At 41.1% G+C, this 25759-nt stretch overlaps 1 protein-coding gene across 2 annotated transcripts in view; it reads right to left on the minus strand.

The window, feature by feature from the left end:
* Positions 1-25759, minus strand: part of PTPRB (protein tyrosine phosphatase receptor type B) — a 99746-nt gene that overhangs the window by 14565 nt on the left and 59422 nt on the right. For both annotated transcript variants that reach the window (XM_058673342.1, XM_058673341.1), the window contains 16 exons: positions 24066-24329; positions 23272-23535; positions 22074-22337; positions 19560-19829; positions 16677-16940; positions 15023-15286; positions 14083-14364; positions 10220-10498; positions 9535-9684; positions 7223-7466; positions 4623-4729; positions 2857-2956; positions 1608-1691; positions 1500-1517; positions 1320-1401; positions 660-750 (listed from right to left, as the gene is read on the minus strand). In XM_058673342.1, coding sequence (XP_058529325.1) covers positions 660-750; positions 1320-1401; positions 1500-1517; positions 1608-1691; positions 2857-2956; positions 4623-4729; positions 7223-7466; positions 9535-9684; positions 10220-10498; positions 14083-14364; positions 15023-15286; positions 16677-16940; positions 19560-19829; positions 22074-22337; positions 23272-23535; positions 24066-24329 — 3027 coding nt within the window. The remainder of the gene's footprint in view (positions 1-659; positions 751-1319; positions 1402-1499; positions 1518-1607; positions 1692-2856; positions 2957-4622; positions 4730-7222; positions 7467-9534; positions 9685-10219; positions 10499-14082; positions 14365-15022; positions 15287-16676; positions 16941-19559; positions 19830-22073; positions 22338-23271; positions 23536-24065; positions 24330-25759) is intronic.

The following is a 25759-nucleotide window of genomic DNA, read 5'->3' on the forward strand; positions in this document are numbered from 1 at the left end:
CTTTCATTTTTCTGTTTGAGACAGATTTTATCTGCTGATTCACTCCCCAAATGCCTGAAATAATCAGGTCTGGGACAGACATAATCAGGAGACAGGAGTCCCATACTGTTTACCACCTGGGTGGCAAGGACCTATTGCTACTTACTACCTTCCCAGCACAGCAGCAGGAAGCTGGATTGGCAGCAGAGCAATCAGGACTAGAACCAGTATTCCCATATGGGATGCTGACATCCTGAATGGCAGCTTAATCTGCTATGAAACAGTGCCAGTGTCCTGTACTTTTATTTATTATTATTTTGAAACATTATGATACATGCTGATGCAGTGGATAGCTCCATTTCACTGCTGAAATGTATAAATCCACAAAACTACTTCTTACTATTCACTTAATGGGGTAAAGATAATTTCTTTAGGAATAGTTAACCAGAGACATTCTGACCAAAGCTTGGGTCAGCTTGGTGCCAGAGCCCTTGCTGTTGGGGGTCCTTATTGCTCTTAGCCTCCAAGGGAAAACAGCTGAATTGTGTGGGAAGCAATACAGGAGGCTTCTAAAAACCACGTGCAGTCTTAGTCTATTTCTCTAGCCCCATTTTATTTCTGGAAAAGAACAGAAATGGCTAGAGGAAGGCAGTATTACAAATTCCAACACAATAACTTACAAGGCAGAATATTGTTGTATCGATTTTTCCCTCTATTCTCCGGCAAGAGTGCAATGTCACAGGACTGGTTTCGACCCACGTCTTTTAAGTCCTATTAGGCAAAAAGTAAATTGGCAAGTGGAGAGTAAGGAATGGTTATCAGTCAAGCCACATAGTCTTCGTGAAACATATAAATAAAAATCCAAATATTAGCTGTTACTGCTGGAATGCATAGTGTTGGACATACATTAGCTCTGAGCACCACCATCACAGTATGTTAAGGCACAGGGGAGGTTCAGTCAGGACCACTAAATTACTGCAGAACATGTCAATGGCAAAGCTGGAAATCAAAGCCAAAGGCTGGGACCTCTTACCAAAGCACACTATCTCCCAGTTAAACAAATGGCTAGATTGAATCTTTGAAGATACTGGGTTTGCAATGGAAATTTGTCAATTCGTTCTTAACTGTGCTAGGCAGCACTTTGTTTTATGTGGCATTCTGGAGCTCTAATTATCCCTGCGATGAGATGGTATTCTGCATAAGGAGTGGTCTCAGGTATGAAGAATAGTTTCACGGAGACCCTAGTGACCGTCCTCTTACACTTAATGAACCTATGGTTCCAAAGAAGGAAATCTCACTAAAGTCGGGAATGCAAGGGCTTCACTGTGTCTCAGTTATACCTCATATTCCTTGGACAGAAGGTAGTTGGAATCGGCCTGCAGCTTCATAAAATGTCCTTCAAACTGATTTACTCTTATTGGGCTGTAATGAAACATGAAACAGAAAGAAAAGAAAGTTACTGAGGAAAGGGGAAAATGCCAAAGCAGATCATAAAGTAATTAATGAGATCTCTGTCTTACCAGGATGTTTTCCGGTTTCTGTGAGGAAGCCAAAAGAAGAAGAAAGACCAGGTTAGCAAGTCTCCTGTAACACTGTCAGCAAACCACAGAAGGAAAACATGCTCTTACCCTTTCTGGCCCAGGTTCAAGTGGACAGACAAGGGCCTATCCCTCCGAATGCTCAGGCGGGCGGAGGGTCTTTCTCGACCATGGCTGCAATGAGAAGGTTTTCACTTGAGTCAGACTTCCTTTGGACAAATTCTCCCCTGTATGGCAAGGCTGTGCATGGTTGTGCAAATACAGATTTTTCAGTATGCATGTTGACTTGCACTCAATCATCATCTTTTGTGTGGGGTGAGGCAAGAGGAGGCAAAGCGTAAGAAGTCGCTTTTTGCCACTTACAAATGGATCTGTGAAATACCTAAAGATGTGTCTTCTGGTTTTTGGCTATGGGTCACAATCACTTCCCACACTCTCAATAAAATTTTCCCTGACAAAACCGAAAACCTCAGATGCCAGACATGACTGCAAGAGAGAAGACAAAATGCCAAATTTAAAACATTCACTTAGAGAAGAGGGTGTATAAATGGGGCCACATGCTGCTGAGCTCTCTCTGGTCCCTTCTTAAAACAGGGTAACAGATTGAGTCCCAACATGGTGACACCAAACACCCTTTTCAGGATTCTCTGGAAAAGCCCATGGGTACACGTGCTGCAAATCTGTCTTCATGAGGCTATGAACTACAAAACTGTTTTCTCCTATACAGAAGGAGTTATTTCACATTCAGAGGAAGGTATAGTCCCTCCATTGCTTGGATCATTTGGTAAAGGACAAATTAATCACAGTTATAGAAAGAAGCTGAAGAAAAGTGAGACCGTTTTAAGGTTTGATGGAAACACTTTAAAAATATATTTATCATCACTTTATTTGAAAGGCAAAGAAAGAAAGGGAGGCAGGGAGAGAGACAGAGAAAGAGGAGAGAATTTGGAGAAGACCTTCTATCCAAAAGTGTACTCCCCAAATGTTCACAATGACAGGGGTGGACTAGGCTGAAGTTAGGACCCTGGGACTCCATCTAGGCCTGCAATGTGGGTAGCAGGGACCTAAACACCTGAGTCATCACTGCTACCATCCAGAGAGGCACATGAACGGGAAAGTGGATGGACAGTGGAGGACCTGGGACTTGAACCCAGCATGCCAATAAGGGATGCAGGCATACCAAACAAGTGACTTCACTGCTGTGCCAAATGCCCAGCCCTGACTTTACTGTTATTGACAAAATTAATTTCTTTTCTTACTTTTTTTTGGCAAAAAGACTTTTTTTCAGTTGCATCCGAAGAATGGTAGGCCCTATTACCAAAGAGATCTTTGTACTCACCTCACTTTCTGTCTGCAGATGAAAAAGGCAACAAGAGCCACCAGCATGCCGATTAAAAACAGACCAGCACTCACACCTTCAATAACTCCAAACAGAGGCTCTATAAGAATCCAGATGGAAATAACAAACCCAGGCATGCAAATGAGTGTGGTTTTTAATATGGTCACGAGCTTTACAAATATCCACACAATCAATTTCAAAACAATTTTATCACCTCCCAAAGAGAAACTCTTTACTTTTTCCTGTTCTACTCCCCACCCTTGCTCCAACTCCTGGCTACCACTAAGCTGTTCCCTGTATCTACAGATCTATCCACTCTGGACAACTCATATAAGCTAAGTCATAAACATGTGGTCTTTCGGTGTTATATCTAGAGGGCCATGTTCTGGTCCCAGGTCACAATGACTTATTCCTACGTGCTAAAACTGTCGCTGACTTATCACATGAATTCAGGTATACTATGTGGCCCACTTTTAGCGTTGTATTTCAGATTTTAGATTAGTTGACTGCATGTTGCTTTACAATCCTCCTTAAACCAGCACAATCATTTTTCTTTTAATGTAGTTAATATTCTTTTAAAAAAATTGTATGTTTACTGTATTCCTCTACTGGACCACATACAATTTTTGTTGTATGATAGTATTTCAATTAGGCAAAGATTAATGTTTACAAAGCTACTTGAAAACACATCTTAATCCTCTTAACTGTGTTCTGATTGCTCTTTGTTTGAAATGGGGGAGGATTATCTTTGTATTTGGCATAAATAGGAAGCTTTGTGAGGCTGAGTCATCTTTGTTAGGTAGTGTGGAAGTATGTTTTGTTTATAGAGAAGAACTTTTCCCAGGCCAAGAAACCACACATTGCAGGGCACTGACCACACGGCAAGGCTGAAATAGACAACTATGTCAAGCAATAAGATGATGAAAATGATGTTATTCTGAATATGATGGGAATATTATAGACAGTGCAGTTCAGAGGTTCCACACTTTGGCAAAAAGCACCACAGTTTCATCTGAACCCACCTGGGCAAGTTACTTAACCTTTTGGTGTCTCAGGTGCTCAGCTTTCAAAGGGAGTAATAGTAGCATCTACTTTAAAGGTTGAGGTGCAAATTGGATAAATTATTCTATGTTAAATCCCCAAGATGGTGACTAGCAATTATTACTTATCTTCTTTTACTGCTCAGATTCTCCTGCTAACACACTAGAAAATTTTCTTTCAAAAATTTAGGGAAAGTTTCTTAAGTGAACATTTTTAAGGAAAACACATAAAATGGGCAAACATAATAAGAATTTCTAAAGCAACATATAATATGAGGAGGAAAGAAAAAGCACATATCATTCCACTATTTTGAAATTCTCATCATTAATGCTTTGGTATTTTTTTTCTTCTGGTTTTTCTTCTATTCAGTGTTATGCATAAATGTATTTCCATACATAATTAAAAGTCTTTTGCATTCACTGACATTTTGCCCTGTGCAGGCTCTTGGTTTTTAATGTTTTTTTTCACTCTGTTTAAACAACACTTCATTTTTAATGGAAAAAAAATCTTGTGTTTTCTCGTTTGTATTAATCCCCGTTCAGTCTGTTTTTCCATAGGAGTGCAGTCCTTCTAATCCACACCAATCCATGATTACATGGAGATTAAATTCCAAATGAAAATCAGTGCCCTTCCCCCTGCAGCCTTGTCATCAGTTTTTTCAGCAGTTCTTGCAGGTGACCTGGTGGCCAGCATGACGTATGGGTGGATGACAAGGCTGGTCTTACCTGACTCAGTGGTGATAGGCAAAGAAAAAAATGTGTCTGAATAGAGCGGCTTCGTAAACTCCTTAAGGTCCTCATCAAACAGCTGGGTAAAAGCTCGAATGCTGATTCTGAAAACGAAACCAATTTATTTAAGTGCAAATTTGTGGCTAAGCACGGTAAAGCTTCTTGAAAAAAATGTGTTCATAGAGAAACAGCATGAAGATCATTGTGCCTGTGGGGTGGGAATGAATTATGCAATCCTGTAGACCTGAGTTCCTGCATTCACTCATTGATTTGCTCATCAGCTCTTTGCTGAGCCTCTGCCGAGTTCCAGGCTCTGTTCTAGGACCTAGAGTCAGTGTAAGTTACGAGACACAGTTTTTACCATCCTAGAGGTCATATTCTCCTAAAGTCAAGGAAACTCTCAAGGAAACTGTAGGAGCAGTAATTTAAAGATAGGGATGGGTGACTTGGTGAGCTGTTTCTCACTTCCTGATTTTCTTACTGTAGTTTTACTGATAAAGTATTAGTTTATATAGAGGCACTTTCCTAGTGTTAAATTAGGAGACAGTAAATGAAAGATTCTTTTATCTTTACAGCAGTCTGTACTTGATTAACCTGAAGATACCTCTGGCCATGTCCTGTGATGTTGCTGAAGCAACATGAGGACGAGGCAAATGGTTCTGACCCTTTTTCTCCTCTTTCTAGTTCATATCCAGGATCAAGTGCAATCTTGTAAAATGAATTCAAGACCAGACTGATCAACTATATCTTCAATTTCCACCTTTAACAGATCCTTTCCAAGTTAGAAATAGCACCAGGAATAACTGACTGTTGTTGGAAATTCCCTGTGAAATGTCCAGCAGGTGTAACAAGCAGTCTTTCAGGTGAAATGGAGCACAGGGAAGGGATTTGTATTGATAAGCTACAGTATATTGGGAATGAAAGAAGTCTCTCTGCTTACTACTGCTTCTTATATTTGTACGGTAACTTATGAAGTGTGGATGGACTTTTACAGAGATGTATATTTTCAAAATAATAAGAAAACTGATTATATTAGAGCCTTAGAACCTGAAGCCTAAGGAGATTCTGTATCTTCTCCAGGATCACAGAGGAAGTTGGTGAGACAAAACCTTTCTATTTCCTGACTCCCAGTGCTCATCTCTTTCTCTCATTTCCTCTTAGTTTTGTGTTCAAAACAATGATCCCTCTTGGAGAGATGATCAAGGGAGGATCAGAGGTTTAGCTCCTGCTCTGTTTCCGATCATTTGAATGATCCCTACAGTTCTTTATGCCTCGATTTCCTCATCTGTTAAATAAAACAACTGAATGAAACAACATTAGCATGTTCCTCTTGGCAAGCACAGAAATTATAGACATAAACATCATGGTTTAGTATAAGCTTGACCTAAAATTAGTGGGTCACAGGAAATCTACTCTTACCACACTGGGAATGTTCACGGACACACTCCTTGGCTCAGCACTCACAGGTAGTCTTATCCTATCCTGTCATTTTGATCTCTGCCTCCCTGCTACCCCTCTTTATGCACCTCCTGTATGAAACTCAAGTAGTTGCTCTTGTCTAAGCAATCTGTGTTATTTCTTGCCTCCATACTTTGACTTCCACTATTTCCTCCACACTGAATCTCCTTCTGCCCCTGCCTCCATATTTCCAAACTCTTCCCTACCCTCTGATGCCCAATTAAAATAACATGTCCTTCAAGAAGCGTTCTGTGTATTAACCACAGCTCAGCACCAAAAATGCAATGCATATAAGTGAATTTGACATTTTGAGATTCGATCATTGTTCACAGCCCTTTTCCTACTCATTCCTTGTTGAATTCCTCATTTTGGTGGAGGGTTAATCTTGTGATTAAAAAATAAACAAAGCATGTCATCATAAAAATTAGAAGAAAAAAATAAGGAAAGGAGGAGGACTGAGGCTAGAAACATGGCAGGAGGGAAGAAGGGCAGGAAGTATCATTATGCTCTTGCATCTGTATGTATGAAATCCATGAAATCTGCAGTAACAATACATTTGTGAAAACTGTGAAGGAAAGAAAAAAACTGGCCTAGCCGGTAGTGCTTATTGGCCACAAAAGTCAAACAACTGGTCCTTTCATTTGTCGTCTCAGAGGGAAAACATGGCGCCTGCATTCGTACAGGGATCATTTCCCTTTAAGCAGTTCTGTCTGCACCACAGAACATTTTCATTTTTACCTGCCATAGACTTGAAAATGTGAACGATTAAGTGTAATTCCAGTAGTCTCACAAAGCAGAAGACAGTACCTCAGGTGAACTGGAGTTCCCTAAACAATCTTTCTATTTGGACATTTTCACAGTGGTTAATGCTGTAATAAGTTACTTGACTCATAATAAAGAAACTGTAGGAGAAAGACAATCTTTTAAGAGTCTTCCTTTCTGTTCACATAATGAATTGGAGCTTTTACACAACGTTAAAGGCCCTCTTCTCACACTACATGCAGAAGGAAGATGACTTTATACATTACCTGGTACAGCGTAGAGTACCCTTGTAACACAGGTGATTAATCTACAAAAGCCTGTACACAGCTAGTAATTTAGCATGTCCCTTCTAGCAAAATGATGGTAATGCATCTAACCTGTAGGCGGTGTGCGGCTTCAGTGGTCCGTCGCAGAATCTGTGTTGATTGGGATCACACTTTCCACCCAGATTCTCCATCTCTGCTCCAAGCTTAATGTTAAAACTCTTGGAATTGCTGTCGGGACTTTCAGCACATTTGCTGGCAAAATAATTTGTCTGATACACTCGAATGGAGGCATTGTGCCTATAATCCAAGTAGGAAGGGAGAGGATGCTGTTGTTCTGGCTTCAGCTCATCACTGCCTAAAGAAGAAAATCCACAGTTAAGGACACCCTTTCTTGTGATTTTACTGATTTCAATTAGATTTCTGAAGCAGCTGCCCCATTCTCAGGTCATCCACAGAGGTGATCTCAAAGGTTACTGTGACAACCTGATGAAGCTGCTTTTAATTCACTTTTTTTCTAAAATAAAATACATTATTATAGTAATAAATATAAATACGTGTGCATGTATAGCATCATGTTTCTAGAAAGTAAAATAGAACAGCTTATTGCATCATATGTGTCCCACAACTACAGAAAGTTGGACGTCTCTCCACAGTGAGAGCCAACTCAATCTGCCAATAACCATTGTAGTGGAGCTAATAAGGAAACACCTACAACCTAGAAAATAGTGGAAAAGAGAAATCATGTCCCAGGCCAGCACTGTCGTGCCAGAAGGCACATCCCACGTGCCATGATGGTGTGGTAACCACTCTGAGAGTGGCTCTCTGTTGTCTTGAGTATAGCATAATCCCAGTTTGGCCCCTCCCTCAGAGCACTTTAAAGACCTCTTCCCTGGTCCACCCAGTCTGCTGTGTGTTTCGGTACTGCAAACCAGTTTAATGTTGGCTGAAGAAAAGCATAATGAGGAAGACAAATACTATAGAGATCAGATGTCACAGGGAATGTCACTGAGTGTTATTATGGGGGTTCATTACTGTATCCTGGATTCTTGTTTTATACAATTTTCTCATGATGGGTGATCTTGGAAATATTTTGTTGGCAATAGTCAAAAAAAATGTTGCCATTAGGCTGAATATGTATGTTATAAATGATATTTACACGGAAAGAAGTGTTATCTTAGGTTACCAGGTTACAAAACCCACCTCTGTGAACACTGATAGTGCCAACGCAATGGCTGAACACTAAGCTGCTTTCTGCAGCATGAGTTCTTTTTAGTTAAAAAAAATTCTTCATTGCCACCTAATTAAAGTCTTTCCATAGCTCATCAATTTATCCTCAATTATGAGGTGTGAGGAAACCTGGGACGTGCCACTGACTTTGAAATTATTTAATTAATTATGCAGCACCAGCTTCAGAACAATCAAATACAATGTGAAAGTATAAGATGGAAAGATGGCTATATACCCAGTGAGATTAAAATACCATTTCACCGAAAAATGGTTCCAGTGTTTGTCAGGTTTAATGTTTTTCTTATAAATGGATTTAAACGATCAGGAATGCTTAAGAAACTCATGTTTGCTACTTAGGTAAATTTGGAAAATATAAGAAAAGTAGAATAAAAAATAAAGGCAAATGAAATCAATATGGATAAAGAGATTTTGTGTATAAAATATATGAATGCTGTGAACACCTCTTTTGGATATTTCAAATACCAGAACTCAATGGTAAATACATACATGGATGGGCATGTGTGTCTGCAACACACCCCTCCTGCAGGTAGTCTGACAAATAATAAGCTCCAAAGAGCATACTTTGTGTTTGTGTAGAATGCTGTGATAATAACAACTAGTGTTTGGCTGGTCAGTAAGAATTAGGTAGAAACTGAGTGATTCAAGAGACCAGGGAACTTGGCAAAGAAGGAATGTTTCTCATGATCATCTTTCTCTTCTTTCAGCTTTTGGATATTTTTACCAACTGATCAGTGGCTTTGGGGTGTACAGCTGTCCGAGATATTTGATACATGAGGAGGGAAAAAGATTTGAGGCATACTGCTATTTAACAGCAAAACAAGGAATCATGGCGAATGAGTGGTGAAGATACTTGAACCAAGTCATATGCAATAGATTTCCAATAGTGCCTGGCACATAGTAAGGGCTCATTAAGTGATGACTTCTGTAGCTGTTATTACTCTCCCATCTGCTGAGTCCACACAGTAATCGGCTTTATTGCCATCAAGTCTTTCAGCAGTTTCTTGTTACATCTCTCTCATCCAAAAGAGATGGAATGCAATGACATAAAATACATGAATAAGCTTTTTACTCTTTTCTACTCTTAAAAAACTTGTTCTAGAAAAAGCCCTTCATCTGACCTTTGGGAAGACAATTCTGCATCGTACAGTAGATTTAGTTAATTCGTGGGAACTTACCGTCAGCCTCTCTCACCACCACTGTGAAATATTTCACAGCTCCATTGGTGTCACTGAACCAGCTGCAGTTGACAGTAAAATTGATGGAAGATTTGCTAATTAGCACATCCTTTTCATTCACACGGATGTGTGGAGGCGGAGGTGGAGGGCCTGGAAAGAGAGGTGGGGAAGAAAGTAAGAGGGGTCTCTCAACTCTGCTTTCACATGATGCACAATAAGCCAATGAAATGAAGGGCTCCACACACATGGGTATGTGATGGTGAATGCGAGTGTGTGCTTAAAGGTGATCAAAACTCTCCTGCTTTCCTGATGAGAAGTAGGCAGAGTGAGTGATTTGCCATCGGCACAATAAACCCAGTGAAGAGGCAGCTCTGAAGGGATTTTCAGAGGCTGTAACATCAAACTGCTTAAAAGCTCCATTATAGCTTAAGCTGTATCAGGCAAAATGATACATTTAAATACTAATTCACTCAAGTGCTTTAATATTATTTAGCTGGTTTGTTGTCAGAATCTTTAGCTCATAGAGATGTTTCTATTTCTTGGAGACTTTTAGGTCATTTTCAAATGACAACAGAATGAACCGCTTGTCAGTGAGCAGTGGCGGTGGACTTAACAGGGTAAGATGCTCAGATCCATTGCCCCATGTGACAGGAGGTGCCATGGGAACACCCTTGGGAACACTTACGATCTATCATTGTGATGGTGCTGTCTTCCACCACCTCGCTGGTCATGCCAGCTGACTGCACTTTGATGGATATCAGGTACCTCTTATGGGGCACTAGCATCATAATGTTGAGCAGGGATTTTTCTTTCTCCAGTTTCCTGGAAAATTCAATTTCTTGGGTGTCCATTTTCCGACATTCAATGCTATACCCGTCAAAATCAGAATCAGGAGGGATCCAAGAACAGGCAATGGCCGTAGAGTTCTGAGGGCGGCAATGCAGGTTTTGTATCTTATCTGGCTCTAAAGGACAGAGAAAAGGCACATTTCAGTACTCTGGGAGACACACTGTTTTCAACTCCTAGATCTAAAGAAATTGTGCCAAATTTATTTGGATTTCTTTTCAGGAAAAAGTTCTCAAGACTATCCAAAAGAAGTTATGTCTGCCAGTCTCCTTAAAAAAAAAAAACCATAAAAAGTAAAAATGCTGTTCCTTGAGAAAATCATCAACTGACAGCATGCATGGAAATACATGAACATAGGGGGTGCTGAGAGCAAGTGGCAGAAGGCCACTCAGTCAGAGGGTGTGGCAGGGAGGCCGAGAGGTTAAAGGTGTGGCTCAACCAGCCTGAAGACAACTTCTGTTTCCTGACTATATCCACTCTTGACCAAACCACTTGATGTCTATAGCTCATACGCAAAATGGGGAGATTAAGAGTACCTGCTTAGTAGCAGTACCACAATTATTTGAATAGTTGACACAGCTGGCAGCCAGCCACCTGGGACAGTAACTGACAAGATATTTATTCATTAAATGCAAGTTCTTAGAGTGGGGAGATGACACGTGGCATGACTGGCTTGTCACCCTCTTGGCTCTGACTTCTGTCTCCTTCCTCCATCCTTTGCCTGCCTCTCCCTGCTCACAAGCCCTTTGCTCAGGAATTCCCTTGTTAGGCCATGTTGTTCTGTCTCTTATTCTTACTGGTGTTCATTCTTCTCTGCCTGACAGAGTGCTTGACACATAGTAAGGACTCAAGAAAGGTAGCCCATCTTACGTATTGTGAATGACAACAATGAATAAGATGTGATGTGAAAGAAAAGCTCTTATGAGACACCCACATACAAATAACCAAATGCCTAGGCCTTCCCAACCATCTCTAAACTGTATAGTTTGGATAAATAGCTTTCAATTTTTAATTATAGAATCTAAGCTATTTGAAGAAGTCCTCAGAGGACCTCTGGTGCTGTGCTTTCAGTGTGCTGAAGGGAAAGATGCTGTGCTTGAGTGAAGACATCACTGTGACCTCCTGCTTCCCTGCTTACCCCTCTGCACAAGAAGTTGAATGGCCCCAGACTTTGGACTAGAACGTAAAAATCTAGGTCTTGATATCATCAAATGCTTTCATAGAGAGCCCATTTTAAAAGGCTACCCATTGGGCCCAGTGTGGTGGCCTAGTGGCTAAAGTCCTTGACTTGAATGCACCAGGATCCCATGTGCATGCGTGTTCTAATCCCAGCAGCCCCATTTCCCATCCAGCACCCTGCTTGTGGCCTGGGAAAGCAGCCGGGGATGGCCCAAAGCCTTGGGACCCTGCACCTGTGTGGAAGACCCAGAAGAAGCTCCTGGCTCCTGGCTTCAGGTCGGCTCAGCTCCGGCCATTGCAGCTACTTGGAGAGTGAGTCAACAGACTGAAGATCTTCCTGTCTCTTCTCCTCTCTGTATATCTGACTTTCCAATAAAAATAAAAATAAAATCTTTTAAAAAAAAGGCTACCCATTGTCCTGTTGACATTGCACAGTGACAATTTTCAGATGACAATAATCAAAGGAATCAAGTATGGAAAGGGCTCACAGAAACACTGGGCACTATGAGGAGGGATTTAAAAAGTAAGGCCTGGGGAACAGGCCCTACTTTTGCCCAGCTGTTAAGATAGCACGTTTACATATCTACATCCCACACTAGGGTACCTGGTTTTGATACCCAGATCTGGCACCTAACTCTTGACTCCAGCTTCCTCCTAGTGTGGATCCTGGGAGGCAGTAGTGATAACTCAGGTCATTGGATGGCCATAATCCACAAGGCCAACCTAGATTGCATTCCTGCCTCCCAGCTTTGGTCCACTCACCCTAACCCAGTCCAGGCCATTGTGGTCAACTGAAGAGTGAGCCCAAAGATGGATCAAGTTCTATCTACTCTATTTGCCTATCTCTCTCTCTTTCAAAAACAAGCAGTAATAAAAGCAAGCCAGCAAGCAAGCAAACAAAACCCCTTAAAAACAGAAAAAAAAAAGAAAAGGAAAGAGTTATCATTTGGCTTTAAGGACATCAAGTAGGAGTTGGTGTTGGTGTCCATGGCCCTCCTTGTACAACAGATCATTCTTCAGTTCATGAAGAATCCATTCATAGATGATCTTCAAGCAACTATGTAGGCCTGGTAGTAGTCCCTTGCAATGGCAGTACCTAGTACTCTGATTTGAAGAACAGCTCACCTTCTCTTGGCACATGCGTTTTAATAAGAATTCTTGTCCTAAAAAGCTCAACCTCAAAGCACTCCGTCAATGAATTCTTGTTTCACAGTAAGTTCTACAAATGTCAGCTAAGTCACAAGAGCTTAGATGAGGATGATTTAGAAAAACCAGAAACATGAGGATTTTTTTCAGGATAGGGGAAGAATTGGCTCTTGAGGCAAGCAACAATTGTGCCTGTTCAAACATTCATTGCTTGCTAATCTGTTGAGCTTCCTTCAAATTAAGTCACCATTGAGATACCTTATAACCTTCTCTTTGAAACACCTTAAGAAAATATTTCAAAATATTCTGCCTATTCAGTAATTATGATAATTCATGGAAAGAATAACCTAGAAATTTGGTTTCAGCTCTCAGCTCAGTGCTCTGCTTAATGGATTAGCTAACCCAGACCATAATAACCACAGAGAACCCATCCTGTGTTTGCTTTAATTTACTCTTAGTTCTTATTCGTATATTTCTCTGGAGATATATCTATCTGACAAAGTGCTCTTTGAATACTGCATGGATTTTAAGATAGACCTATTACACAGCATCAATGCTTACTGAGTAAATGAAACAACTGCTTGCATAAATCTCCAGTTTTCAGCTACATGTTTTGTCAATAACTATCTAATATGATCTTGGAAGCTACATGTGCTAGGTATTTTTGAAAAAGAAATAGAAATTCCTACACTGAAAACCTGACTTTATTTGAAGTTTGTTACATTGCTTACCAAATGCCTTTGGGAAGAACCTGGTGTACGTTTCACTGTTCAAGTACATTACCTGTAAGATATCTTAACTAATTCCTTTGTTTCTAGTTAGTTCCTTTCAATCTAGCCTCTGCACTTTGCACTCAAAGGGACTTTCTAAAGTGTAGACATAATCAAGAGATTATGAAATTGAACAGCTCTATTTGGTTTAGAACAAAGTTCAAAGTTGTTAGCATGCACATAAGACATTTTATGATCTGATTCTCTTAATTACCTTGGCCAACTAACATTCTGTTTCCCCATTAGCCAATCTTTCTTTCTCTTTCCTGGCCTTGGAATACTTTCCACTTCTTTTCCTGACTCTAGCTGGTGAATCCTGTTCTTTCCTTTGGATGCAATTCAGAAGTCGCATCCTCATCTCAAAATTGTCTACTTAATGATAGTATCTTCCAACCAATTTTAAGCTCCAAGAAGGCTGAGATTATCTATTTATTGTCCATTATTGTTAATGCTGAGTTTTAAACACCTACATAGATTTCTGCCTGAATTCAAATCCAAACAATTCCAATTAAAATGTGGATTTCAACCAAACCTCATTGGAATAAGATGTTGACCATATACTCCTCTCATTCCATCTGAGAATCAGGAGTAGCAAAACATGTCATACTTGTCCTCACAGATCCAAAAATTGGTTTGCTGTAGGTTTTCCAGGAATCACCACTGACAGTCTTGACACTGAATTGATAAGATCTTCCTGGACGGAGACCATACACAATGCGTCCTTCCGATTTTTTGTTGCTGTAGGGGTTGAAGACTGTGAGTGCATCTCTGGGGAGCCACTGAAGCTCAAAGTCATTGTAGTCTGTCCAGTCTGGGGGTCCCTTCCAGGTGATGGCCAAGGATGTGTTTGAAACATCAGCAAATGACAAAAGGCTGGGAGGACTTGGGGCTACACAGGAGAAAGAGAACAGTCAATGATTACATGCATGGTTTAGCATGCAAAGAAGACAGCTAAGCAATAATAGGCACACACTTCATGTGCTTTGTGTAAGAGACAATCAGAATTAATGGTAGGGGTTTTCTTTTAGAGCTTACTACTGAGTTTATCCCTTGAGTGTTATTATGTACCTCTTCTTTAACATTCATAACTAGAGTTGCCTTATCAGGGAGCATGAGTATACCTCAACGAGTTACATGTGTATGGAGAATCACTTCATCAGGTTTTGGAGCAGTAGGGCTGGGGTACATACACAGTTATGTGTCAAAATAGCCTCAGATGGCATACAGGTAGCAGTGTCATCTCTGTGTGTCTAGGCACAAAAAACATTCAGCAAGAACTATTAATCAACAACACAATGATGTTGTATGATTTTCCCCATCTTAAAGATAAGAAAACCGAGGCTAAGAGATGTTCAATGATCTGTTCAGCTCAATATAGATATCTGGCAGAGCAGAGCTAAGGATTCCTCCTTTTTGCTAACATCTGTATCCTTCTATCCTGTCTCATAGAGCTTTCCCACGTTTAGGAGGTAGACCATGGCACATCTTTATCGAGAAACATAGCCACTACCCGCCAACATCTGGCCAGCGATGACTGGGCTTCTTACCTGTCCTACCCTCCCCTGTGACCTGATTGCTGAGGTCTCCACTGTGAGTTACCACACACAGTGTGTATTTTCTTCCAGGGACCAGGCCGTGGAAACGCCACTCCGTCAGGTCCTTGTGTCTCCAGTTTTCCTTCTTTGTGCCATTGGGATTGTAAAGAATCAGCTCGTAGAAGTCAAGGTCCCCAAGCGCTGGACTCCAGCTGAACCAGAGGCTATCTGTCATGTTCTGATTAGATCCCTTGAGATGGCTCACAGGCGCTGGCACTGAAACACAGGAAAGGCTTTTACTGAGAACAACACAGAGGCAAAGACATCGGGGCCCACTGTTGAGAACACGAGTTGTGTTGGGCATCTGAGTGCACAGCACATACTTACGGAGGCAGCTCTTGTCTATGTTTCAGCTTATTTAAGTTTAGGGGCAGGTCAATGAGATGTGGTGGAACTTAAAACATAACAAAACAGGTGGTGACTTCTTGCTACTATGTGAAACAGGTAAAATGGCCTTCATAAATAGTTTGTCAATACTAGGCAAATGGTTTTTCATTTTACTTACACATGACTAGGAAAGTATTGATGAAGACTCCATCTCACTGATGTCTGCCATCTTTTAACACACCTCTCTGAGTCTATTTAGTTTCTTTCTACTCGCTTTCAGGTTCTCAGTTCTCTCAGGCTCTTACCAAAACTATACATGCAAATCTTCATTAGGAAAAGGAGTGTAAACAATGTCTCCAACTACTGTATAAATTACTCAGGACCCTTAGTTTCAGAGGTATTTAAGCTATGTTTTCCTTTGGAGAATAAAGGCAGGGGCCCCCACTTGAAATGTTAATCAGCAGGTAATGGAAGACATGTAGAGGGCAGGTTATTCTGGAAATGGTAACATGAAGGCATGCCTTTCCGTGGCCTAGGCTTATTGGCATCTGTGTTATTCCCTTCAGAAGGCAAAGACTGTCCTGGCACTGTGGTCTTCTCATCTTCAGGATCTACCTGAAATACCTTCTTTGTCTTAAGGAGAGTCTTATCTGACCAAGTCATTATCATAACACATTTTTAATTTTTTCCACAGAAGTTAAGGCATTCCAACATCATCTCCATTGACAATCTGCTCCCCAAACCTTGCCCCTCCCTCTCACTGAGAACCCTACATGTCAGGGGTATGGTGTGCTTTGTTTACTGTCTTATCTCAGCAATGGGCCACCTGCCTGGCTTAAGAGAGTGCTCAAGAACTATGGGAAGATGGAAAAGACTCAAGTTATGGGGACACAGGTGATTCTATTTCCTTTTTGTACCCCAAACAATGTTGCTCTCACATTTCCCCAAAACTCCTTGTTTTGATCTCATCTAGTATGGTGTTTCCAATTCACAGAAGTCGCTGCCTATTTGCCCTTCCCCAGACCTCCCCTCTATTCCATCATTTAGGAGGTGGAAAGGTGTAACTTGAATAGAAGCACAATAGGTCAGAACTCTCTTGTAAAATCTGCAGAAAGTGGAAGAGTAAGATTCATTTTTCACCACGTCTTGTGCATCAAGAAAAGCAAAGCCAGTGTAAAGACTGGCCACAAAGTCTGATCCAAAGTCTGATTTAGACTCTGAAAGGCAGAGGATCACAACATACTCTTGTGGCATTTTCTTGCTTGCATTTGGTTCTTACCTGTTCTGCCAAACATGAAAGACTCATTAGAGAGCTCTCCACTGTGAGTTACAATCACCATTTTGTACATTCGGCCTTGGAGCAAGTTCTGGAAAGAGAAGCTCTGGACTTGGGGGTCAACTTGAGCTCTCTCCTGAAGAGTGCGATCGGGGTTGTACAGAAAAATGTTGTACCAGTTGAGCTCCCCCTCTGAGGCTGTCCAGCTGAAGGACAGGTGCCTGGTTGAGTTCTCTGTGATCCTCAGATTGGTGACAGCTGCTGGAACTGAAAAAGTTCAAGGGAAGGAGAGTAAGTTTTGGCCTGGCACCTCTCAGGATTGACACCTAGAAGGGTGCACTGCAGCTAAAGACACACCATCCCTGCCTAAAAACATAATGATCCCCAAAACAAAGAAATCTAGAGTTTTGGAATATATGCTAAAATTACCATTTAAAAATCAAAATCGTAGAATGAAAAAAAGCAAGCATGAGAAATTATTTCCACATTCATTTTTGGGCCATAGAATAAACATTAATCTGATCTGCATCACCAAATGTTTTTGTAATACTATTAAAGAGAAAGATAAGAGATGAGCCAAAACTATGAAAACTATTTATCGTACGATTTTGCTGCCCCTTAAGTGCTACCTGTTGGCAAGCAGGCCAGGTGCTCCTGAAATGACCTGTTTCCCACCTGCTGGCACAGCTACTGCCCGATGCCTTCGAAGTCTTAACACGCTGACAGAAACATCTGAGTTCTGTCTACACCCCTGATACTCTCTTAGCCTCATCTTGGTCTCTCCTCTCATCAGAACAATCAGAAGTTAATATTGCATATGGTTCAACACTTTGTCCCATTAACATTCTATAATACTAGCTGAGCCATCAATCTTATGCACTTTAAGCATTCAATAGCATTTCAGTCCCAATGTTCCCCTTCAGGTCACTTCTCTTTGCAGCTAAGGGCCATACTTCCAGATGCCTCTGGTTTCCTGTCCTTGTGAGTCACTCAGACATCTCAGATGCAATACAGAACTAGGCCTTGTAGATTTCTCCTTCTTCCTTCTGTTTCTCTTACTTCAATTAATGACATCACTTTCTACCACACTCTAGGTAGAAATTCTGAAATCTTGTTACTCTACAGATAGTCCACTCGGCTTCCAAGTGCCACCTTATCCAATGCAGAAACATTTTTTGATTATAGCCATTGTTCTTCACCATGGCCCTTACACTGGACCTTTTCACACTCCATTTGTTGTCTCCTTGTTCTTGTTCTCTCTGCCTCAGCCACACGAGCCTCTTCGTCATTTCTAGGAGTCTTTGCCTTACAGTTGGCTCTGCTAGGAGTTATTCACTCCCCAAACACTTGATGATTCTCTTTCTTACTTCTTTCAGCCTTTTATTCAAATATCACTTTTTCAAGGAAGTGTTTACAGAGTGTACTCTCTAAATCGTAAGCTCCCAACAACTTGTTGCCCTGTTTTCCTGCTTTTTAAAATTGTTAAAGGATGGACCCGGCGGCATGGCGTAGTGGCTAAAGTCCTGGCCTTGAACGCCCCGGGATCCCATATGGACGCCGGTTCTAATCCCGGCAGCTCCACTTCCCATCCAGCTCCCTGCTTATGATCTGGGAAAGCAGTCGAGGACGACCCAAAGCCTTGGGACCCTGCACCCACGTGGGAGACCTGGAAGAGGTTCCAGGTTTCCAGTTTCGGATCGGCGCGCACCGGCCCGTTGTGGCTCACTTGGGGAGTGAATCATCGGACGGAAGATCTTCCTCTCTGTCTCTCTTCCTCTCTGTATATCTGACTTTGTAATAAAAATAATTAAATCTTTAAAAAAAATTCTTAAAGAATTTATTTATTTAATTTGAAAGTCAGAAGTACAGAGAGGGGGAGAGACACAAAGAGAGATCTTCCATCTGCTAGTTCACTCCCCAAATGGCCACTATGGCCAGAACTAGGATGGTTCGAAGCTGGGAGCCAGGAGCTTCTTCTGAGTCTCCTAGCAGGGTGCAGGGGCCCAAGGCCTTGGGCTCTCATCCACTGATTTCCCAGGCCATTTAGCAGGGAGCTGAACTGGAAATGGAGCAGCTGGGCTACGAGCCAGCACTCATATAGGATGTCAGAGCTGCAGGCAGAGGATTAGTCTGATGCGCTACTGTGCCAGGCCCCTACCCTGTTTTTCTGCTTTAAGTTTCTTTCGCTGGTATTTTTTACTATCTACCTGCTATAATTTTCACTGATTTGTTCACTGTCTTTTAAAAAAAGATTTATTTATTTTTTATTGTAATGTCAGATATATAGAGGAGGAGGGACAGAGAGAAAGAATCTCTATCTGCCAGTTCACTCCCCAAGTAGCCGCAACAGCCAGAGCTGAGCCAATCTGAAGCCAGGAGCCAAGAGCTTCTTCTGGGTCTCCCACACAGGTGCAGAGTCCCAATGCATTGACCTGTCCTAGACTGCTTTCCCAGGCCACAAGCAGGGAGCTGTTGAGAAGTGGGGCTTCTGGGACACGAATTGGTGCCCATATGATATCCTGGTGCATGCAAGGCAAAGAACTTAACTACTAGGCTAACGCGTTGGGTCCTTTTCAGTGTTTTTACACTACTAGAGAATAATCTTGAAGCCCACCAACGTTTTTTTATTCTTCATTTTAGTTGACTTGGCATCTAGAACAGTGCCTAGAATACAATGCATACTCAATAAACAAATGAAGTTTCCTAACCTCTGATCCCTTCTCTATTCTATCATTGCCTTCGGATTTGTCTTTTTTAAACAAATCGTTATTGAGAAGGAGAGAGCGATAACACCTTTCAACACGGTTCGTGCCTCTCATCCTACAGTTCTCACACAATAGCAGACCAAGCAATGACGGGCAGAGAGCGTCCGTCTGTGTGAATTACCGGTTCGGCCTTCTGTCTGGGCTTCCTTGCTGAAGAGTCCTCCACTCCTAGTTAGAATCTGTATCTTGTATTTCTTGCCTGGTGTGAGAGCTTCAAACTTGTGCTGGTGCGCAGTGGCTGGCTCTGACCTGTTGCTCAGAAGAGCTCCGTTTTCATTCAGAAGCAGGATGTCATATCTGTCGGCCACACCAACAGCCTTCTGCCAAGTGATGGTTAAGGAATCACTGCTGTACGCATTGCTTGCAGTGAATCTCTGGACAGTTGCTGGAACTGCAAACAGCAGAAACAGGACAACTGAGATGGTCATGGAGGGCAAGTTAACCAACTAAGAACCTTCTGAAATCAGCTGCTTTCCTCTCTATGGACTGCACTGACATTTTCTGGAGGATGTGAGGAGGAAGTATTTTCTTGTCTTTCAACGATTTGAAAAGCAGTTTGCTTGTTTCCATTTCTGCTCTGATCTTAGACGAGATCTTAAAGTCAAGTAGGTAGAAAAATGCTGGACAAATTGACACACAACAAATGTAGTTTAGATCACATAAGGATGCATTTTGCCTAGATTTTTATTCCTAACATTAATTCAAATCAAAATTTCGATTCTCGCCGTAAGCAGTAATATGCTTTTACTGATAACACAGTTGTCCCTCTGCACCTGTGGGCACTGGTTCTGGGTTCTTCTTTGGACAAAAGAATCCATGGATGCTCAACTCATTTCTACGTAAAATCCATAGTATTTGCACAAATTATGTGCATCTCCCATGTAACTTAAGTCATCACTAATTACTTACAATATGCAATGTATTATACATGCTATGCAAACAGCTGATACTACAACCTTTAGAAAACAGTGACGAGAACGACAATCCATACATGCTCAGCACACATGCATCCCCCTCCCACCAGGACATTTCTGAGTTATGACTAGTTCTATCTACAGACGTGAGTCCTACAGGTCAAGTGAGCCGAGAGCATTTGTACTGCGTAGCTCTGGATGTGGAAGGCAAAGTAGAATTACTTGTTAATAATATTTCTGATCCTAGATTTGTTTGTTTCCTCATAATCTCCTTAATCTTTTCTATATAATCTCCTTAGGAAATTTCGTCTACTGTGGTGGTATGACTTGCCATCCATACAGCGATTCCTCCTCAATTTAAACTGGGCGTCAGAGCTTTCTCCTGTTTCTGCAATGACCTCCTTGGTTGTCCGACAGCCATTCAGCACTCAACATGCCACATCTGTCTTTCTCATCTCCTTTTCTGAATCTCCTTATTGTCTTTTGTTCCTAAATCTGGGTCCATGTTTTAAAAAACAACAAAACGCTTTAGCTTTCTACTTTCTTTCTTCTACATATTTCCAAACCCAAGCTGTCATTTCTGTGTTCTAAACCTTGTCTCTTCAATCCACCTACTCTTTCTCCACTGCAACAACTTAGGACAAAATCATGTCTTGCCACAATCCTTTGATGATCTCCCTGGATTCATTAATTCCTCTCTTACCTTCCTTTTTCCTTCCTTCTTTTCTTTCTTTCTCTTGTTATAGCTCATGGGATCTGATATCTTTGTTCTTAATTTTATTTCTTCAAAAATGTTTTTTTTCCCCTTACCAATTTCTTTAGTGACACATAGGTCATAGCATTGTCTTCCTCAGGAAGTTTTGATTTTCTTTTTCATTTCTTCAGCGACATATTGGTCATTCAGTAGCATGTTATTTAACTTGATGTTGTTGTACATTTTTTAATACTGTTCCTGTGGTTGATTTTCTTTTGTGGCTTTTCATTTAAGGGAAGTACAGTAATTGTGTAATGAAGACTATAATAACCAGTGGTGAAGAGGCAGTGCAGTATGCATCTCTACTTCCAAGCCAAAGATGGACTCCCAAAGACACTGTTTAATCTGTCTTGATAATAGGCCACTGGACTTTCTGCCACTGTCCATACCTACAGTGTAAGGTACATTTACACAGAATGTTGGACATGTGACTGTTTATGAAGGACTACGCTACTGCACTAACGTAGGGGAAAACAGGGAAGAAAGGGGTTTTGGGGAAGGGGTGAGGAGCCCCTAGAGCCTATGGAACCTCATTGTAAGATAATAATAATAAATGGTGAAAGAAAAAATATATTAGTAGTGATATTTTAAAACAAAGAACATTACTCTTACATTTGATAATTGTTCTTTAGTTATTAATACAGGTAAAGCACTTGGCATACATATGCATTTTTTCTAAGGGAACTTAGAGCAAAGGGAAATTTTGAAAAATGCAGTCACAGAAGTCTGCCTACTAAATTGAAAAATTAAAGTTTAATATCATTGGGTACATATGATACTTTCATTACTAATTACTTTTATTTGTTTTTGAAAATCTTTGTTGGAAAGAAAAAATGCAAAGAAAAGGTAAGAAAGGCTCATACATCAATCGTGTAAATTCAGAGGATTTTAAATTTGGAAGATCTGTTTTTTGGATTTGTTGAATGTTTCGTTCTGCAGTGTGGCCCTTGTCCAGGTGAGCACTCACCTGTCCTCCCAACTGCCTCCACCTGGTTCTCCAGGGAGCCGCTGACCGAGGCGACCACGACACGATACTGCTCCCCAGCCTCCAGCCTGTGGAATGTGTGCTCCGAGACCTGCTTGGGGACTGTCTGAGACTCCACCTGTTGATTCTGTCTGAAGGCGGTCACCGTGTAGGAATCAACATCTCCCCCTCCAGGAGTCCAGTTCACCATCAGGCTATCTGTGGCCCCGTTGGGAGAAACATGAATATTTTTCACAGCGCTGGGAACTAAAAGAGAGGGAGAGAGAGAGAGAGGGTGAGAGAGAGAGAGAGAGAGAGAGAGAGAGAGAGAGAGAAAAGCCATCATTTCAAGAAAAAAGTTTTCAACCCAATGTTTCATGTTTCTAATACTCTGGCTTCTCCTAAAAGAAAGTACTTGGGGAAAAAATAGCACCTGTTTGTTATTTTCCTCTGATTTTTCTGACATTGAAGGGGGAAAATATAGATGGTACTCACAGCTAATGGATGGACCTCAGGAATACCAGTAAATTACAGGAGAGCTGGTAAGACTGTTTGGATCAAGTCTAGGCTTTCTCAGGTAGAGCTGTGAGATTATCGGTAAAATGCTTAACCTCAAAAAGTTAGTTTTCTCATCAGAAGAATGACATGATGTTACTAGTAACCAGCCCATAGAACTGCGAGGCCTGAACAAAATCTATATGGACGGAGCTTTGCTGTGAGTGTGACTCATCATAACCTGTTCCAGCGACATTCCTGAGAGCTCTGAAGTGACACTTAAGCAGCGGAATTATTGCTGCTTCATCAGGACGCCTCCCCAACACCTGCTGTTTCCCTGGGAGCTGCTGCTATCCCCATGTCCTGCTTCTGTATCAAGGTATCTTTCCCTTCTTGACATCTATCTTTTGCCCTCACAAATCCTCACTTGAAATGCCCAGGATACCTCACATGTTCAAAATCCCACTGAAGGTTTTGAATGTTTTTGGAAAATGGAGTTACAAGATATGCTTTATTTAAGAGGAAGAAAATATTGAGGTCCAGGCTTACCATGGGGCACACCAAAAAATTCACAAAAACTTTGTGTTACGAACAAACCATGCATGGATTTCAAAATACTTTTATCCCCAATCAACTGGTCTTTTAATTCCATCTTTGAACGGGCCCTTGTTATCTATACAAGTTCAAGAACAGTATTTCAAGTTACCAGTTAAGCCTTCGATGAAGGCTGACTGTTGTAAATCTCCACTGATTGTCAAAACAAGAATTTTGTACTGGCGCCCTGGTGTGAGGGAGGTGAAGAGAAATTCAGTGGCAGTATTGACAAGGTGAAAAGGAGGAAATACTCTCATGTCGTTGAAGAGGAGCTGGATCTCATACTGATCAACGTCCCCCTCGGCTTGTGACCACGTCACGCGCAAGTCCTCAGTGCTCCTGTTCCGCAGAGTTAGATCCTTCACGGGCTCTGGGACTAGGGAGAAAAGTGCCGAGAGACTTTAGGAAAGGGGCTTGCTCAGAGTTTACCTACACAACAATTTATGAATCACATTCCAGGAACTGGCAAACTTCCCCCTTCCCCAGATAAACCATTTGAACTACTTCATGCATAATTAAACCAGAAAAATTGGAAGCAACTATTAAAATTGTGATGTTTTCCTGACATGAATCTTACATGTGAAATGTTGGTAGAATATAATTATAAAATGAGTTTTGATCTCAGTCATAAAATAAAACAAGAAGCCTAGAATTTTAATGTCACAATGCAGGAGGACAGGGAAGAAAAATGGGACATAGAGGCCTCTCTTCCCCCTTTGCGCTTGCTGTTATCTGCCAATAAACATTCTGTCACTTTAGGCCATGCCTTGTCTGAATGATGCTAGATGTTACTGAAGTTGCAGTTTACAAATCAGTAAGAAGGAAAATTCAAGTTATGATTGAATTAGTTGCTCGGTGAACTTCAAGTCCAATCAATCATCAGATTGTTACAAGCATTCCACTTACTTGTTCTCCCATTGCCTTGTTCGCTGGCTTCATATTGTCCACTTTTTGTACTAACAGTGACACTATATAACCGTCCAGGGACAAGCTGAATAAATACACACTCATTTTCTGACTTGGGTATGCTTTTGGTTTGAACAAGATTGTTCTTGTTCTTAATGGTAACTTCATAGTGATCAAAGTCTCCAGTGGCATGCACCCAGGATACTTTCAAATAGTCACTCCTGGCTGAGTGGCTAACACTGACTCCTTGGACCTTATCAGGGACTGGAAATAAAAAACAGAAAAAACAGAGAAGAGTTAAAGGTTTAATGCTGCTGGGCGAGCAACGGATCACTGATAGCAATCTCATATATAAAAAGGGAATGAGTAGATTTTCACGGTCTGTATTTAAAAGAATATGTTTAATCTTTAGATCACACATTTTTAGAGATAACTATTGTTGCACTACATGGAGCACTTCAATGACTGTTTAAACAGAACCTACTGAATTCATTCAAAGCCTGTTGATTTGCACACACAAAATGTTATGTTTAAGATGGAACATCAGGGAGGGAGGAGAGACAAGGAAAGCAGGGGGAGCCTTATTCCTACAAAACTGTAAAACAGAAAATAAGAATTAAAAAAAGATAGGGGGTAAATCTGAAAAAAGACTCTTGGTGATGCAAGAAGTGACAAAAAGTAGCCAAGAATAAGAAATCACATGTAGTCAATTAGTGCATAAAGGTATTCTACAGCATTAGCAGCTAAGGAAATGAAAGGCCAGAGTGTAGTATTATTTTACTTCCATTTGACTTGTAAAATTAAAACAACCCAATAAACTTGCAGTTTTAATGTGGTATATAGAAGCCATACAACTTCATAAGATGCAAAGAAAGGGTAGGCTGAACACAGCAGCCAACATATTGACTCTCTTGGGACAGAAAAGTGAGCTGGGAACCACACACTTTGGTGGAGATTATTATCAAGATCCTAGCTTTTATTTCATGCAATGATTTTTTATGCATACAATAAATTATTAAAATTATCAACTAGAGAACACAGTATTAATGACACTTTCATTTTTCATTTGGGATTGAGTTTTAACTCAACAATAGGCAGCAGTTCATCACCACTTGCTTTTGACAAGATAATATAATATGAAGGTAAAGTACTGCAAACTAGCTTGATCTCTGAGCCAGGGGAGTAAACTTCTGTCCCACTACTGGCATAGCCTGTAGGCCTTCACTGTTGTCTTCTGTTTGGGGTATGTTAGAACATTTCTGCTCTGCTCACATGCCAAGTCTGGTCCCAAGTTGTCTACTTTCCTCCACGTAATGAGTTTTTTGATATCTGTTTTGGTTTGGATGTTGCAGGTCCCCCAAAGGCCAATGCATTAAAGGTCTGGTTCGCAAAATCTTATATTAAAGATACTAGGATGGTGGAAATTCAATAGAATGTTTGAAGGTGAGGTCTTTGGATTGAATTCCAATAATCAGCTATTAGGGTAGAGCCTCTACAGTTGAATCCTAGTGGTTTCCTAACAGAGTAATAAGAAGTATGTGCTCCCACTTGCTGGGTGGTACTTGGTGCCACCTAGGGCACCCCAGAGCCTGAAGCAATAGTCCCACCTGATTCTGGATATGAACCCCTGAAACCCGAATCCCCTTTTCCTTTATAAAGTGAGGAAGCCTCAGATATTTTATTATTGTGATGAA

Source organism: Ochotona princeps, chromosome 15, assembly GCF_030435755.1.
Source record: "Ochotona princeps isolate mOchPri1 chromosome 15, mOchPri1.hap1, whole genome shotgun sequence".
Lineage (NCBI taxonomy): Eukaryota > Metazoa > Chordata > Mammalia > Lagomorpha > Ochotonidae > Ochotona > Ochotona princeps.